The 18,308-nt window shown below is 45.3% G+C and overlaps 1 protein-coding gene across 3 annotated transcripts in view; it reads right to left on the bottom strand.

The window, feature by feature from the left end:
* Window positions 1-10,147: 10,147 nt before the first annotated feature.
* SLC37A2 (solute carrier family 37 member 2) overlaps window positions 10,148-18,308 on the bottom strand; it is a 48,922-nt gene continuing 40,761 nt past the window's right edge. The window contains exons 16-19 of one of the 3 annotated variants that reach the window (XM_063139400.1): window positions 17,974-18,071; window positions 16,801-16,865; window positions 12,466-12,513; window positions 10,148-10,564 (exon numbers count right to left, since the gene is read on the bottom strand). In XM_063139400.1, the coding sequence (XP_062995470.1) occupies window positions 12,495-12,513; window positions 16,801-16,865; window positions 17,974-18,071 (182 nt within the window). In that variant the 3' untranslated portion in view covers window positions 10,148-10,564; window positions 12,466-12,494. Of the gene's footprint in view, window positions 10,565-12,465; window positions 12,514-13,554; window positions 13,795-16,800; window positions 16,866-17,973; window positions 18,072-18,308 lie in introns of those variants that run through there. The other 2 variants (XM_063139398.1, XM_063139399.1) reach the window with 2 other exon arrangements.

Here is an 18,308-nt window from a genome sequence, read left to right on the forward strand (position 1 = left end):
TTGATAATACGAAAATCACCACCCTAAATCACACGCCCCAAAGGAAGGTTCACCATGCAAAACTGATGGGGCAAAGGGAGGACATCACCGACTTCGCCACTTAACCCAATCTAAGTACAATATTAATGTAAGTACTGGGCCTGGGGGCAACTCTACATTAAGGAAAAACCCCACACCTTTACCAGGCTTTCTTTTTCTTGGCTCTTTCTGCATTCACTATGGGCTTCTTTAGATGGAGACCAAAGGCAACCCCGTCATTATGAATTGAAAACTTCCCCTCTGGGCAATGCTATTCTGTTAAGTGAATCATTGCCATCTTGTGCAATTATAGCACTACAACTGTACATGCTGGGGAAATCCTGGGATAATTAAAAACTGCATCATCTCCATATTTTTTTTTAAAATGAGATTACCAGGGAAATGTGCAGAAGACATCCTGGAGGTTGACAGCATCATGTAAAAGATATGCAAACTTCTGTGGATGGCCAATCATGAGCATACAATAGATCACTCATGTAGAGAAGCTGTAAGTGGGTTGATCATCATTCTAATTTAAACCCTTCTCTGTAGTGGCACCCACTGTCTGGATAACCCTCCCCTGTACATTTCAGGATGCAGAAAATGTGGCATCTTTCGAAAGCCACCTAAAAACGCACCGTTTTACTCAGGCTTTCCCTGGGCTGTAATGTAAACTAACTATGCCACTCCATTTTAATGCTCCTTACGTAGTTTTACTGTAGTTGTTTTATTGTTGTGCTTTTAATGTTGTGTTTTAATATTGCATCTAACTGTATTTTTATATTGTGCACCGCTGAGGATTTTTTTAACTATATTCAGCAGTACGCAAATGCCACAAATAAATAAATAAATAAATAAATACTCAAAAGGAGGCTGCATCCTTTATTCCTTTATCCCATCAGTTCAGAATTAGCCTCTGGGGTTCCATTCCCAGTCACCTCTATAAGTTCATGGGGTGGAGCATGGGGACACAGCTGACAGCGAAGTTAGCAGTATAAGACTTGCATCATACCCACAATGAGCAGCCTTGAGCAGGAGTGATTCAGGTAGCTGAGGATCCCCTTTGGGGAACCCAAAGGAAACACATCTAAAGTAAGATGAGCAGAACAAACATCTCAAAGGAAGGCCGAAACAGACCAGAAAACCAAGGTGCAAATGAATATCCGGAGGCTGCCAGTGATGGAATGGATTGTACAGAAGCTGACATAAAGCTGTGCATAAAGGGCAGCAGGCAGAAGAGGCCTTGATGCCTTTGGCAGATGGCAAACATTCTTTCCAGTCAGAAAATCTGGCTCCCCTGAGGATGTGCCCATTGCTTTGGAGTGTAAGGACCTGTCAAGAAGACCTGTAAATCAAAGACTACTAAAATGATTCAACAGCCCAACTTAGAATCTTTTGAAGATGATATTTCTGTAGAATGTCTTTCCTTCACCAGTGAGTAACCATCAGCAAACCACATCCCCACCAAGGTGGGCTTCAGGGCTTTCAGACAAGACTTCCCAGCAAACTTGAGATCTGGTATCTCCATTTGCAGGAAATGGATCACCAAACCTAGTATACAAATGGAACCTGAATTAAAATGTGCCAGCTATTCTATTTTCCATGGAACTTTCCTATTTTTATTTTTTTAACCCATTAAGCATTCTCAGTCCTCGCTGGGCTAGTTTTGATTCCCCCTTTTTCCCCCTAAAGATGTTTTGTACTTCTGCAAATTTTGCAGTTATCCCAAGCCTAGTAAAACCTCCTCCTTGTGCAGAAGTTGTAATGATTTGGCTATATAATGGACACACACACATAGAGGATGAGTTCTGTATTAGGTGGAAATCACTTCCAGCAAGAGCTGTTTTGTTCTTTTAATTTGTTATGAGCAAAACTAAAGATCATTTCATTTCTTAGTTAACAATGAATTAATTGATCCATCAATCCACAGCAAAGAGGTCAGTTTTTGATGAAAGAGTAATTTCTCCCTACAAGGCTGGGTGGAGAGAATGAATCAGCTGGGACGAAGTGCCATAAGAAATGTGACTTCAAAAATAAACTGGGGTCGGGGAATGGTGTGTTCACATGATCTGCATTAAATTGCTGCCACTAATTCCAGTTGCATATTCATTTGGTGCAGAGGCCTGAATCTCTGAGATGTTTTATTCGACTGCCTTGTCACTAATGCCAACCCTCAGAGCTCCTCTGCTCGTTGGACATTTCATGGATACCTCCAGAAGGGCCAAACCCATAAAAAGGTGATTGCTCTGGTTACCACACACAACGAGATCTCCAGCGAGGGAGCCCTAAAGAAGTCCATTAACATTTATAGGTGCTGAATTAAAAGTGGTACGGATTCAATTAAGCCACACAGCTACGAAGACATAGCGGTTGGCGGCAGGTGAGAGACAGGAGGGAGGTGGGAGGTCTAGCAGAGTCCCATTCTCATCTGCTGAAGGAGGAGGCCATGCTGAGGGTCTGGGTCAAATACATGCATTTGTCATTCCACATAACCACCCATGGTGTGATGCACTTAATTTCATGCTGTCGGCTCTGAGCTGTGGGCAACTGTTGGAAGTGATCCAGGGAGTCAGAACTGAGGACCACACACAAAAAAACACCAGAGTCACAAAGACTTTGTTGCTCAGGCAAGGTACCAGCACAAATAGGAAGTCTTGCATAGCATTTCCTGTCCGGAAGGAACTGTGGCGTTACACCCCACAAGTCAATTCCAAATGTATGTCTGCAGTTTGTAAGTCTGTGGTTTGTAGAATGTTGGCCTGAGTGGGCGGAGTTAGAATGTCTTGGGAGGGGGGAGGAGTGATATATAAGGGAATGACGGAGGGGATTGAGAGTTCTTGTTCTTTTCAGGAAAGCTTTTCAGGGAGACTTGTTAGGTACTCTTAGAGTCTGTAGTGCTCTCTGTACTTAAGTTCTGGGAAATTTGAGGGTCAGTGTAGGGAGTGGTGTCTTTAGAGTGTGGTATGCACGTAGTGGAAGTTTATTAATCAATACTGATAATAAAGAAAGTTCAAGAGTGATTGTGTGAGAAAAAGGAAAGCGTGAATGTGGGAGTGACAGGATTGTATGGAAGGTTTCAAAAAGGTTTTTAAATGATGTTATTTGAAACAAAGCTTACGAACTTTTAAAAATAAATTTTGATTGTTTGTTTTAAAACTACCACAAAAATCCCACGTGTCTGTTTGGCATTTATCATCTTAAGTTTACACATTCAGCACCCACTCTGACAATCATTCACCTAAGCAGATATAACTCACAGCGCAGTATTATATATATTAAAATCATTCTCCATTTTAAACCCCTTTCTCCACATAGTTTGGAGGAAGGTGGTTTTTATCCCTTGCCTCAGGCGTATCAAGCGGTGGTGCTTGGCTTGAGCAGGGAGTAGCCTCGGCCAGGTCTGGTGTTCAGAGCCTGTGTCGCCCCATAAGAAGTGGTGGCAGACGAGAGGTCTGATGTTCAGAGCCTGTGTTGTGGCAGGAACCAATGGAGCTCTCCAAGGAGTTGAACCCTATTCCACCCCCCCCTCCAAATGGCTTCAGCACCTTGGATAGTTCCTTCAGAGTTCTGGCTGGTTCCAGCTAAAATCCAGAATGGATTCAAGGAAATCCATCTGCATCACAGACAATATATGCAGTAGCACATCCCATCCAAAGACACACAAGCGCACAGGAGAATGCCAGAGTCAAACAAGACAACCCCCTCCCCAACTATGATAGGATGTCCCATGCAGCAACAGGAATGACATCAGTTACAACAGCAGAAGCAGAGGTCATGGTGGGAAACAGCAGGACGCCACACACAGCAATAGGAATGACAAGACATCATCACCATTTTCTCCCCTTCATCTTTCTCAATATTCCGAGCATCTCCTGCCACCTGTGATGCTTTCTGTGACCTCATAGGAGGATAGGAGTACAACTTACCCAAAGACAAACATGCCTTGGAGGTTGTCTCTGAGTGCTCAAAGGAAACTGAGCTTGGCTCAGGTAGTGTGGGTTTTTACCTAAGTGGCTGAGACCTGGGAGGACGTGTGGCCTTGTGTTTGTTGCTTGCTTGCAATGTGTTTGTTGCTTGATTGCAATAGCCTGGAAACCCTGATTAATTAAAACATCTGATCGCTATCTAGTTTTCAAGGTGGCTTAGAATGCTAACAGCACAATCCTAGGCATGTCTGCTTAAAAGGAAGTCCTATTCAGTCCAAGGCTCTGGAGAGCTGCAGTCCTAAGTGTACTTATTAGGGGGTAAGCCTCGTTGATCACATGAAGTGCCATACTGGATCAGACCAAGGGTCCATCTAGTCTGGCACTCTGTTCACACATCAGCCATTGGCCAGGGAACAATAAGCAGGACATGGTGCAACAGCACCCTTCCACCCATGTTCCCCAGCAACTGGTGCACGCAGGCTTACTGCCTCGAATACTGGATCACAATGGAATTTACATCTGAGTCAATGTGGTTTGGATTGCATTGCACACCTACAATCCTGTATATCCTTTCCTTGAGCTCAAGTAACACTGAACTCAGTGGGACTTCCTTCTGAGTAGACATACACAGGGTTGCGTAGTTAAGGGTCGCAGAAAGGATTCTGTAGAGCTGGAACAGGCAAATGAAATGATCAGGGATCAGGAGCAACTCAGCTAGGCAGAAATATTAAAAATTTGGGGGCTTTTTAATTTAGAAAAAAATATGAGCAAAGGGGAGAAATTATCGAGGTTTATAAAATTATGCATTCTGCTCGCTCTCTTGTGATACCAGGATTTGGAGCCACCCAATGAAACTGATTTGCAGTTGATTTGAGGAAGACAAAAGAAAGCACTTCTTTGCACAACACATAATTTATGTTGAGTTTAATGTTTCAGTACTGTCAGTAATTTGGAAACACCATTGTTCACTTCACAGTGCTGGAGGTTCTGCGAATACTCTCAAGATTTTTCACCACACTGCAGCAGTGCCACCTAGTGAGTCTATATATAAGAATGGGAGTTTGGACAGGGGAGGCTTCATGGCGCTAAAGGTATTACTGGAGGACCCCGGCATGGCACATATTTTCTTAAGGCTGGGGTGAAGAACCTCCAGCCTATGAGACAATTTGGGCCACCAGGTTGGCCTGTCCAGCCTACCGGGCCTTGGGTGAGGCCCCTCCCCTCTGTGAAGCCCCACCCCTTCTGAAAAGAGAGTGACTGAGCTGCACCTCAATATCTTTCACTTCCATCAGAAGGGGACTGAGGCAGCTCCCTTTCATTCCTCCCCTGCATTACCCATGCAGGGACTGTGAAAGAGGAGTGAGGCAGAAACCTGTGTTGAGAGGAAGCAGCGATAATCTACTTCCGTCTGAACGGAATTTAAATTCTCCCTGCACAGTGAGAGCCACAGAGTGGGCCCTCCGGCCTCTCTCTGCATACAGAACTTAAACTCTGTGCAGAGGAAGTTTCTCTTTCTGCACGGAGAAATGTTCCTATGATATCAGGAGGAGGGGCCCCTGACACCATCCCACCCACCCCGGAGGGTATGTGTGAATCAAACAGCAACAACGCACTGTTGATGAGCAACTCCAAGGCCTCTCCTTGGAGCAACTCCTTACTAGGGTGACCATATGAAAAGGAGGACAGGGCTCCTGTATCTTTAACAGTTGCATAGAAAGGGGAGTTTCAGCAGGCATCATTTGCATGCAGCACCTGGTGACATTCCCTCTTCAACACAACAGTTAAAGCTGCAGCAGCCCTGACTTCTTTTGTATCTGGTCAAGAGGGCAGGGCTCCTGCAGCTTTAACTGTTGTGATGAAGAGGGAATGTCACCAGGTGCTGCATGCATACAAATGATGCCTGCTGAAATTCTCTTTTCTATGCAACTGTTAAAGATACAGGAGCCAGGTCCTTCTTTTCATATGGTCACCCTACTCCTTACAGTCCTTGACCTTTCAGCAGGACTTTGGACTGGCCGGTCCTCCAAACAGAGGGTGCTGTAATTTAGGACACATTTGGAGGTAAGCTCCAGAGAACACAAAAAGGGACATATTTTCTGAATAAACATTCATACAATAGGCTGAAATCCTGTGCACTTTTAATCTAGACTAATAGTCTCATGGGAAGAGTTGTGCTGACTTCAGTTCTCCAAGCAGTAAGGTAGCCATGTGCCCTGCTTTACAGAGGGCAGTCCTCTTTTTGCAGTGTTGTCTGTTGACTGTCTTTTATTTGAAGACATCCTGGAGGGCTGCCCAGCCCAAGTCTGCATTAACATAAAGTACCCTAGGTGAGCCAGCAGGGTCCTTAAAGTTTGCTGTTAACAGTTAGCAGCTGGACCGCGGACTGAGCAGGCACAGTGGTCACCCGGCCACATTTCTAATTTAAATGATGGTGAGTAACCTTGACTTTGCATCTATACATATAAATTAGCACATGCATGTTTTATGCAAAGCCATATCCTCTTTTACTCTCCTTTTCGGTTATGTGTTTCCTCTTCTTTGACAATGTGCAAGTGGCCACCCTTTTTCAAATCAGCCTTACAGTATAATCTGGTAACTTTCTGCTGGGAACTAAATCTCACTGTGATCAATGGAGCTTATTTCCAAGTTAGCCTGCATGAGACAGCAGCCTTACAACTCCGTTTGAATGAATGAATGAATTTTATGTATGTCAACTTAGAAATATGTCCCACAGGTTTTAGTGGGCCATGGGTTCCCATCCCAGGGACATGTGCAGTTAATTCGTTCTCAGAGCATTGCACAGCGCCAAAAAATCTGCACCTTTCTCTCTCCCCCCCCCATCTTTACTAGTGGAATCAGCACATAATAAAATAACATCAGGCACAGATGTTCCTCAGTGTGTTAAGTTCCAAGGAGGTGAAGTCAATTAGATTTCAGGTTTATACTGTACATAAACACAGCACTTGGCACCAATGTACTGAATAATACCCATGGAAAGATCCGTTGGGTAATTAGCCCAACTGCCACCTTGGCACATATTTTTCTCGACGGAGAAAAGTTTGGGCTGTCTTCAGCAAAAGAACCCCTTAAAAGATTAATTTATTTCCACCGTATATTACCTTTAATAAATAAATAAATCAAAATCCCAACTTGCGCACAAAGCTGCAGTCTACATCTGGAGAACAGGTTGGGTATTGCACATCTGGTTACAATGTACCTACTAATTAACAGCCATGACTCTGGACTTGCTGATAGCCAAACATCTCACTCTATCCCACACCAAGGCCTCTGTTACACGGCCAGTTAAAAAACTGGGCGTACTGAAGTCTAGTATGGCTCTTCGAACAGGGTAGGTGGCCCAGAATTTGGTCCCAGTATTACAGTCTTAACTATATACCATGGAGGGCATCGCTGGATGTTTTTAGATATCACTTTCACCCTGATGGTGGTGGAAACCATCATGCCATAAATGGAAGGCACTTCCGCTGTTCCAGCCGGGCGGTGCTCTCTGTCGACAAAACCTGATGTTGTAAAATGTGTATAGTGCGTCAAGGAAATTCATTACCCTGTTGGGCATGATGCAGAAGGGGCTAGGCAATCCTTGGCTTCTGTTGAGTGGGTGTATAAAGCACTACGACTCAGACAGAAAGATACCCAGCAGCTGTTTGGCTCATGCTTCTAGCTCCTGTGAATTGGGGAGAACTTTATGTATGTTAACTTAGAAGTATGTCCCAAAGGTTTCAATGGATCATGGGCCCCTAAAGAAATTTTATCTTGCTCCCAAGCCCAATAATTTCAATCTTGCTGTGCTAGACCCTTTTGAGCATCCTGACCTATACGTGGAAAATAAAGTGGAAGCTGAGGATACAAAAGTTGACCGTCCCTGGCTGGAGAGGACAGAGCCAGTTGTGAGAAACAGGATGTGAGCCAAGCTCTTATGCTCCATTGGGGTGAATGTGAGCGGGAGGGTGCTGTTGCACTCATGTCCTGCATGTGGGCTTCCCATTGGGGCATCTAGTTGGACACCATGGGAACAGAATGCTGGATTAGATCGGCCTTTGGTCTGATCTAGTGTGGCTCCTCTGTTCTAAAGCTACTTCACACCAGAGAGCTAGTTCTATGTCGAAAGGAAAGGAACCTTTTGTGCAAGCACTGAGTCATTACTGACTCTTGGAGGGACGCCAGCTTTCGCTGATGTTTTCTTGGCAGGTCTTATAGCAGGGTGGTTTGCTGTTGCCTTCCCCGGCCGATATTACCTTTCCCCCAGCTAACTGGGTACTCATTTTACCGACCTCGGGAGGATGGAAGGCTGAGTCGACCCGAGCCGGCTGCCTGAAGCCAGCTTCCGCTGGGATCGAACTCAGGCCATGGGGAGAGTTTCAGCTGCAGAAACTGCTGCTTTACCGCTCTGCGCCACACGAGGCTCATAGTTCTATGTCTAACCTCTGCAGAATTAATGGACTGAGGTCCTGTCTGCATTAGAATGGGAATTCCAATGGAATGGCCTCAGGCAAAATGTCCCTATGGACATTCTCTGCTGAAGGTGGCACGTCCCTCTCACTTTTCACAGGATCCCCATTTGAACCTTCCTCTCACCCCCCTGAACACTCTGCCACACAACACAAGCCGTTTGCACCAAGGATGCAAAACGTAATATGAGCTGGGCATATTGTTATGTGCCAAGTGTTATGTGCTCTGTTCCGTGTTTTGCGAGCTGCAAAGAAAAGAGATTAAATGCACAGGCTGGGCCTGGCGCTTTGAAGGTGGGTGGCTTTTGCTCCTGCTTGCCTGAATCAGACCCAAATGGACAAAGAACTCTTTACTAGAGCTGTAATTGCAAGCAGGTGAATTGGAAACATCAAGTGTGGCTTGTTGTTTTTTCATTACCCTCTCAGGAGGAAATAGTTGTGTTGGCTCCGGTAGACCCACCTTCCAACTGGAGACCTTTAAGGGAGGTACTGGGCACAGAGCAGGTATGGACAGAAAATTGATTGAGATCTACTAATGATTTGTAGCACATCAACAACGGTTTCTGACTCCATTTAAAAAAAAAACCTGCAGTCCTCGTGCACACTTAATTGGCCAATCCATGGGCAAGTTGTATATCTTAGAAGCTCAGCCTTCCCCAGCTGTAAAATTGGACTTTATGCTTAAGAGTGCTGATACGACTTGCCATTGCTTAAAATGGCAAGTTCAAAAAACAAAATCAAAGAGTCTGCCATGACTGGTTTTGTGCTAATCACAAAATCATCTTTCTGTTTCCTCTGCAAAATATAGGTATTCCTGTATTGTCTTAGACTAGGGGCTCATCTACACCAAGCAGGATATTCCACTATGAAAGCGGTATATAAAAGGCAGAAGCCACACCAAGCAGGATATAGTGGTATAAAAGTGGTATATGGTATGTATCAATGGGCGCATACCACTATAAAGCAGTAGTGTGGTTCCTGCCTTTTATATACTACTTTCATACCACTTTCATAGTGGAATATCCTGCTTGGTGTAGATGAGCCCTAGGTCTTTGTGTAGTTCTGCTGGCCAGTACTAAAGTTTTGTGTTAGAACATCCCTAATCTGTAGTAATGCAGATACAGATTTATGCTAGTGTATGTAGGTTATCCTGATATATGGAACATGGGCTGCAGACAGTAAGTGAATGGTTTCTTCCCCTGGCCACCGTTTTGCACCTGACTCCAGTTGGTGGACCTTGAGGTTGTAGTAAAAAACCAAAGTAGATCTTGTAAGCCTTAAGTTTGCCGCCTTCTCACTTGGGATGGATGGATTTTATAACATCTGTTCCATCTGAGTTCCGTTCCGTTGTCGGCTCATTGATGGAATCAGATTTTTTTCCAATTACCTGAATTTGCACATATTTGCACTTGTGAAAATGTGCACGCACACAGTCCCCCACACACCCAATGTGCATTTTCATACTTTAGCCTATGGGAGAAATGTACATTTTCGGCTGATTTTTTCTTTTAACTTCATGTATTTTTCTATTACTAAATTTGCATAAAATTCTGGAAAGTAAAAACAGTGGTCTGCAAATCCCGAAACAGAAACGTGGAACTATTCGCAGTGTGTGCTTTTCCCACCCTCATTCACCGCTGCAGCGACAGCAGTTCTGAGATGATCAGAACCTCCCATGGGACCACAAACACATCTCATCCCCTTTCACTTGGCCGACAGAAAAGAGCCGCCGACTGGTTCCGCACCATTTTTTAATAATAAAAAAACGAGCAGTAACAAAAGGGATGCAACTGGCAAGTGATATGAAACGGAGGCTTTGGGACTTCACATGGACCCCAAGTAAACCGCTTCCTTTTGCCTTTGGCTTCGCTGCATCAGTGTTTTTCCCTGCTCCCCTCTGATGGCCATTTAAAAACAAAAGACATAAAAGTGCAGCTGGTGATCGATCACATTGGCTGGTGTCTTGGAAGAGAGTTCCGTTGTTTCTGGAGCACGTTCCATTTCAGCTTCATTAATTCCTCCCACCGTGACCCGGTGGGGATGGGCAGAAGTGGTGGTGGGGCAACGAAACCAACCCTCTTGGCAACGCTCCTCCCTGTTAACCTCGACGGGCTCCTCCGGTCATGTGGGTCACGTCAAAATTCTTTAAAGCTGAAAGGTCCAAGGAGATCTTATTAGGAAGATCAAGATCACAGACTCCATCCTTATGCAGACAGGGCAGCCGTCCTTTCAAGGGCCACATTGACCCACATGTGGCTCAGGATTGAAGGTGAGATCTACCAGTGAAGGCTGGTGGCTCCGATGTCAGTGGGGAGGAGGCATGCAGGAATCTGCTCCGGGTTTCAATCAGAACCAACCAGAACTCTAAAGGAGTGCACCTTGGAGAGCTCCCTCAGAGTTTGGACTGGTTCAGACTGAAACCCAGAGTGGCTTCACCCCCACTACTGCCGACAGCAGAGCCACCAGCCTCCATGGAGACCTACATAGATCTAAAAGAGCTTCCAAGTTGGGACGGTAGCTGCAGTTTGCTTTGTGGGTTTGGATTCCCCACATCTCTCAATCAAATAGTCTGTTTGGAGTTCAAATGGTTACCTTGTTTTATACTACACAAGTTTTATGCCAGCTGCCGGGTGTATGTTTTATTTAAAAAAAGGTGGGTCATAAATAAATATTGGTACTAATATTATTAATATTAAGAGTAATATTAAGAGTATTAATATTAAGAGTTCAATATTATGAACTCTTTCTCCAAAAATGGTGTCATCCACACACAAGTGGAAGGTACTGGCAAACCCTATGTTTTGCAGAAGTTTAAAGAAAACCTTTGCGGGGAAAAGCCTGGAGGGAGCAATCCTATGGCCCTTGGACATTGAGGGGCCATTGGATAGGATTCCCCCACCCCCAAAATTGGAGACCATGCTCTAACCACGAAAGGGGAAGTAGAGATCAAAAAACCCACTTCCCCCAAACTTCACAGCTGGCGTGGGAAGGCCAGCCGGTGCAGTACCGGCTGGCCTCCAAGGTCAGAAAATCAATCTCAAGAGAGGGAGGAAAGAGGATGTTCCAATGAGTGGGAAGGAGAAGAGACTGGACAGCCCTGAGTGTCTTCCAGCTTCCTTCTGTCCCTCTCTGAAGTGCTGCTGCTAGATGGGCAAATAAGCCCATCTAGCGAAAGCCCAGTGATTGGAGGACGGGGAGGTGAAGATCACTTCTGCTGCACCTCTTACCCTGCCAGCCTCATTCTACCATGGCATTGGATACACAGACGCCTTCAAGTTCAGAGGGTTCCATGTCGCGAGGACACAACCCATAGGATTGCACCCTAATGGGGAGGGAATGCCTTCCCCTCACTGCAAACCAAGGAGGACTGAGCATGCTCTGTTGCTACAGAATGCTGGTTGACTGTTGGAGGGTTGGACTCCAGCATTCTGGAAAACTGCATGACTGGCTGGAGGAAACCCAGAAGAGGAGTCCTCTGCACTCCAACATTTTGTTTAAATAATAATAATAATAATAATAATAATAATAATGCTAGTATGAAATGAGAAGACCTAGACTCAAATCTCTGCTTAGATGTGAAGGTCATCTGAGGATGTGACCCTACTGCTTTGGCATTGTGCCCTCGGGATCATGACCAAAGCTGAGTATTGCCACCCTAGACCCTGCTCTAGGTTCATTTCAGGATTAGCATTCCAAAGAAGGTGGCAGGGAAGTCAGTCAAACATTGGACGTTGAGGTTCCCTTCAGACTCGCAAACAAGAGAGGAGTGCAAACATCCTGGGAATTCAGCCATTGCACAAGTGTTCTCTTCTAAGTTTCCCTGAATCTTTTTAAGTTCACTTGAACCTTTTTAGGTTCCCATGAACCTCCTCAGTTCCCTTGAACTCAGACTCCACCACCAGAGATACAAGCACAACTGTCCCCACTTAGTCCAACAGAGGTTGTAGGAGACTAGGAAAGGAATCATCAAGGCTAGACCACTAGTCCCAAAGACACCAGAAAGCAGGACACTCAAGTGACACCAGGGGCTCAAGGCAGAGATGTGGACTTACCGTGACTTATGGCCCCAGAGCATGCCTACTCAAAAAGTGGTGTCTGACCTGTAAATACAATCAACATATAGTGGAACTCGGGATCTTGGGAGTGAGGGGGGGGGGGGAAGGACGTGGAAGGGGAGATCTCCAAAAGTTAAAACAGTGGTTCTCAGGGCCTAGCTCAACCTTCCCCACTATGATGTCCTTCAGAAGTTTTAGACAACATTTCCCAGCATTCTTGACCATTGGCTATGCTGGCTGGGGCTGATGGGAGTTGGTCCCAAACTTCTGGAGGGCACTACCTTAGGGATGGCTGGTCTAGCTAGATATTCTAGGGGCAGCACACCTATTGTTGACTCGTATCCCCCCCATACAACACCCCCCCACCCCATAATGTACAACTTGCCTGATGGCCAAGGTTGCCAACTGAAGCACTGATACGGGTGTCCTGGGTTGCTGTGGCCGGGCAGGTGGCCACAAGCCACAAAACTATTTCCGTGGTGGCTCCCTGTTTATGGACTACTTAAAACCAAAATCAGGGCCTTTTTGGTGGGGGTGCCCGAATTAAACAGAAACAGGGCAAATTAAACAGAAACTGACAAAGGCCAAATCAGGGCCACTGAGAAACAAGAGGGAGGTATCAGCGTACTCAGGTGTGTAGAAGTACCAAAAAACTGTAAAATATTAAAACCCTGCAAACAAAACAAAACAAAGCCACCAGCCCAATAGGAACGGATCGTACTGAGTAGTCATGAAATGCTGAGAGACAACCAGGGAGCGGAGAGTGGAATGGAGGAGTACATGGCTGGCTAACCAGCTTGAACCCCAAACATGAGCGCCCCTGTTAGGAGCGGGGGATACACAGCAACATTTTGTTGCAGTTCTCATTCGTATGGCTCTGACAGTATTGTTTGAGGTCCCTTGTGGAGCCCTATAATGCCCAGTTTGCTCTATAATAACCAGTGCTAATGGAATGCTACCCAAGGCAGAGATGGAGCAGATCTCACGTACAGCATCCATTGGGCAGGTTTTAGCCATTCTCTGAATTCTAACTCAAAACGGAGCTCCTGTTGGGAGAGATCAAGCAGGTGCTAACGCCTGCCTTAATTAACTGCCCGTGCCAGCCCAGTTTTGAGAACCACTGTTTCAAATTACGTCCTTTCATTTTTCTCAATCACACCCACCCACCCGAATCAAAACTCTTGGTGGGTGATTCGTTTTACCACACAGCGTGATCGTTTATACAGCTAGACTGACATGCAAGGAAAGATGGTGAAGATGGAGACAATTAATTATCTCGTAGCACTGATTGTTTCCCAAGACATGATCGCCATGAGATTTCTTCATCTGGAAATTCATTCAGATTAGCTGATCTTGATGTATTTATTAAGATGCGTTAGTAGAGGCAGAGGGAGGCATCTGGGGTGTTGTGGCACAACCATGGCCTTAGCTAGACCTAAGGTTTATCCCGGGATCATCCCGGGGTCATCTCTGTTCATGTAAATGACACACAGGATATCCCAGGAGCAGGCAGGGACGACCCCGGGATAAACGTTAGGTCTAGCTAAGGCCCATGGCTTTCAGAGAAACAAACCTCTAAAAAGTTGGGGTCTATTCTGGCAAGGGATCTACCAGACCTTTGTGAATTTTCTTCTGCTGCCCCTTACGCCTGGAACGCTCTTCCAGAACATTTGAGAACTACAACTTCAATCGCAGCTTTTAAAGCTCAACTAAAAACTTTTCTTTTTCCTAAAGCTTTTAAAACTTGATGTTGTGCAGACTTTCTACTGTTAGTTTTACCCTACCCTGTGCCTGCTTACCCTACCCTGTGCCTGTTTGCATTCTCTTCCCCTCCTTATTGTTTTACTATGATTTTATTAGATTGTAAGCCTATGCGGCAGAGTCTTGCTATTTACTGTTTTACTCTGTACAGCACCATGTACATTGATGGTGCTATATAAATAAATAAATAAATAATAATAATAATAATAATAATAATAATAATAATAATAATTTCCACACTGCTCTTGAAAACTGTACATTTGATACAAAAACACTATTGGGGAAAAAATGCTCATCTTGCTGGCATAACTGTCATTTCAGTACTCTTTGGCTAGGAAGCTGTCTCATACCAGGTCAGTCTATTCCCCAGCCAGTCAGAGCTGGCTGGGGAATGCTGAGAGTTGTAGGACTTTTCCCCCTGTCTAAACATGCAGAGGATTGCACCTTAAGAGTATGATCTTCTGGCGGTTGTTAGCTTTGTTTTCCACAGTGCCCCAGAAGAAGACTCAACCACCAGGACTTTGTGTAGGAAAAACCTGTCACCACTATGTTTTTATGGTGGCGGTCCTCCTCCTGCAGCAATGCCTTGGAAGTTGAGTAAATATCTGGGATGATGGGGGGTGGGAATGCCTGCTGCCACCAGCAAGATAGACCTCACACCGTCCTCCCATAAGTCCTAGAGATGGCAAGTAAGGAGGTCAAATGATTAGGGAGCTTAACTAAGCATCTGTCTATCCATCCATCCATTCAATTGATTTGTACCTTGCCTTCCTGCCAAGAAAATGGCACTCATTCCAAATAAACACTGTGGATTCAAACCTTGCTTGGTCTCATTCAACTGCAATAAAGAGGTGATAACCTTAACCTAACACAGTATAAATGAAAACAAAGAAGTTAAGGAAACAGGTACAAAATACAATTTTTTATACTAAAATATAATTTTGAAAATAACTCTGCTTATTGTGCTTGTGAGCAGTGGCTGTTTGGAATACCTTCCATGGACTTCCTTTGAATATTTGGACTTGTACCGTATATTGTAGGGAGTGACATCTGATTTCTTTTAATTTTTGGAACTTTTAAGTCAGCCCTGGGAGAAAATAGCCCACGGTACTAATCAGCTTGGCAAACTGGCCATTGAGGAAGACCAAGGGTCGAAACGCGTCTGGCCAAATGGATCAAGTTTACGGAGCATTTCCTGTCTAGCATTCTGGTTGTCTCATTTTATTATTGTATTTGTGAAATGCTCTGTGTGTGTTATTTTTAACATTATATTTTAGTATAGAAAATGGTATTTTGCACCTGTTTCCTTAACTTCCTTGGTCTCATTCAAGACAGGTATATCCAACTCACCCAGTTATGTCTGGGTGTCTGCTCTGCTGGAGCTGGGAAAATGTCATGGCAGATGGATACACTGCTGGATGCATCGTTCCTTTGCCCCTGAGAAGGCCGCGCCTTAAGCTCACCCATGCAATGAATGAGACAGATTTGGGGGGCTCTTCCATATCCCACTCCCCTTTCACTGAAAACAGCCGACCTTCATCAAAACTGCTTATTATGCTGTCATGCCTTGGTGCTCCCTCACAGCTTCTCTTGACAAGTGCATGATGTTTACCTCCCAGATGCCATGGGGGACAAGGAAAATCAGGGGGAAAAGGGGGCGAATCACACACAGAAATTTGCACACTTTTTCGCTGTCCATTGAACGGGAAGAGAGAAGCGATGGACATACTCACACTGCAAACTATTTTGTATCCAATACTATTGGCTGTGTTAATGTCACACAAGAGCTATGAAAGCACATGAAGGAGAAGGATACTGTTAGTACTGGTTAAGGAGACATCACAGGGTTTGGGAAGGGGCGGGGGAGAGAATCTGGGTTTGTTATATTGTGGCCAGAGTTCCACTTGGCTCTTTGGTACACTGGCTTTTAGGTGCCAATTTAGGCATGATAGGGGATGGAAAGGTACCCTTTCATGGTGGGACTGGAGATACAGTGAGAGAGTTTGGACGATCATATCTTGGCTTAATAAGCCCAGCTATGAACCCGCCTTTTGCCAGAACATGCTGCCACTTCACGGAGGATATGAACAAACCAGGAAACCTTCCATTTACTATAGTTTCCTATATCATCCGAACTGGGAAACTGCAGTCAACAGATTTGGAATGAGCCAGGATATCAAGCCAACTTCAACCACACTCAATATGCAAATAAGTCCAAGAGTGTTTCACCCACTTCCAATGTAGCAGGTATTAGCATCCCATGGAGTGGGATGCTGCCATCTTGTTTTTCATTATACATACATACTCAATGGCCATGCTGACCAAGGATGAGTTGAGTTGTGGTCCAATGTATCTAGAGGCCACTAGTTGGGGAAGGATGCAACAGGGCTACCAAGTACATTCAATAAAATTCAATATGCCAGTACCCACAACAGGGGATTTAGCAACTACTCGTTGACAAACTCATAATTTTAGGGAATTTGGATGTTATCAAGACACCTGTGGACTACAGGTTACAAACAACTTCTGGAATAGTACTCTCAAAAGTCTTTCAGTTCGGCCAACACCTACCCTCTTTTCCTTGTGTAGCAGCCACACCATCCTCGCATTTCTTTGAATACTACTCGTGAAAGGAGCTGGAAGGAGAAGACAGATCCAAAATCAGTTTGGGCAGTAGCTTTTGTGTGAATGTCCAAGAGGGTTTACTGTCCACCCAACATTCATTCTAGGTAGCTGCAAGAATATACCTCTTGAGTTAAAGGCAAATTCGCTGAGGTCACAGGTCAAGTTCAGGAAAGAACGTGCCAGGGGATCTCCTAGGAAGGTGCCTGCTCCTCAGTCAGAGCAGTGGTCCACTTAGCCCAGTACTAGTCAACTCTGACTGACAGCAACTTTCCAGGGTTTTGTGCATGTCCCTTCCCCAGCCCTTCTACTCGAGAGCATGGTGATTGAAACTGGGACCTTTTGCATGTCCACTGAGCTACTGGCTCTCCCCAACTCAGGTCTGGGCTGGGGTAGAGTTCAGTTTTTCTGAAGGGTCTCTCATGGCACCAGATCTGGAGGTTCGCTGTTACCCCCAAAAGGATTCTAAGCCCAGTGAGACATTGGTCATATCACTCCGTAAAGGACTCTTGGGAAGCCTTGATGCATCCCCCAGACCCATGGAATTGCCCCTCACATCAACCTCAGCCTCCAAGAATGTCTCTCCCAAGGTTTCTCAGGTCCTTCAGGAGCTCAAGGCGACAGAAATGAGCTTGGGCCTTTTAAAGTTGCAGTTAGTACCTACCATCAGAGAGACCTAAATTGACTGGATTACGGAAGCCTTCAGATGCTGCTAGACCCTTGCTGGAGCAACAGCTCCTTTCATGAAGAACCAGCCTAGCCTAGCAGCTCCCTCAGAGTGCTGTCCGAGGTGCTAGTAGTCTCTGCTTTTCTGTGCTCTTGTTTACTGGGCATAACTGCTGACTAAACGTAACCCTTGGTTTCCCAGCTGTAGCCTCCTGCTACCAAAATCTCCTTGAGTGCTCAGTTGACTGGCATCTTCCCCCAGGGCCTAACCTAGCCAAGCCAGGATTTACCATCCAAGTTTAATTGGGCTGGATTAGCCTCTCGGTTTACAGATTTTGGGGGGTTTAGAGAATTAAAGGGCTTGTACAGGAATGGGCAGTAAGGTGATCAAATCTCTTGCGATCCCACACAACAATTGGGTAGGTTGGTGCAAAATACTCTTCAAAAGGAACTCACTAGGCAAGCCAGCACATCTGCTGATATCAACATGTAGAAGACGTTGTCCCAGCCGGTGCTAGAGATCACACCTGCTAGGAGGGGTCCAAGAGCAGCACCTGCAAAATGAAAAGAACAGCACCAAGGATGAGTAAGCGAGTAGTCGAGAAGTCCAGGTCAGATCTCTTTGGAGGGCAGACTCCGTCCCACACAGATGGCGCAGGGAGCCCGTGCTCATTAACTGTATAGGAGGACAAGGGAGTTAAGAAATGGCAAACACGTGCTCACAGATAACAGAAGAACTGCCATGCTGGATCAGACCAAAGGTCCATCTAGACTCGAATTCCGTATCGAAG

The sequence above is a fragment of the Elgaria multicarinata genome, chromosome 12 (assembly GCF_023053635.1).
Source record: "Elgaria multicarinata webbii isolate HBS135686 ecotype San Diego chromosome 12, rElgMul1.1.pri, whole genome shotgun sequence".
NCBI lineage: Eukaryota > Metazoa > Chordata > Lepidosauria > Squamata > Anguidae > Elgaria > Elgaria multicarinata.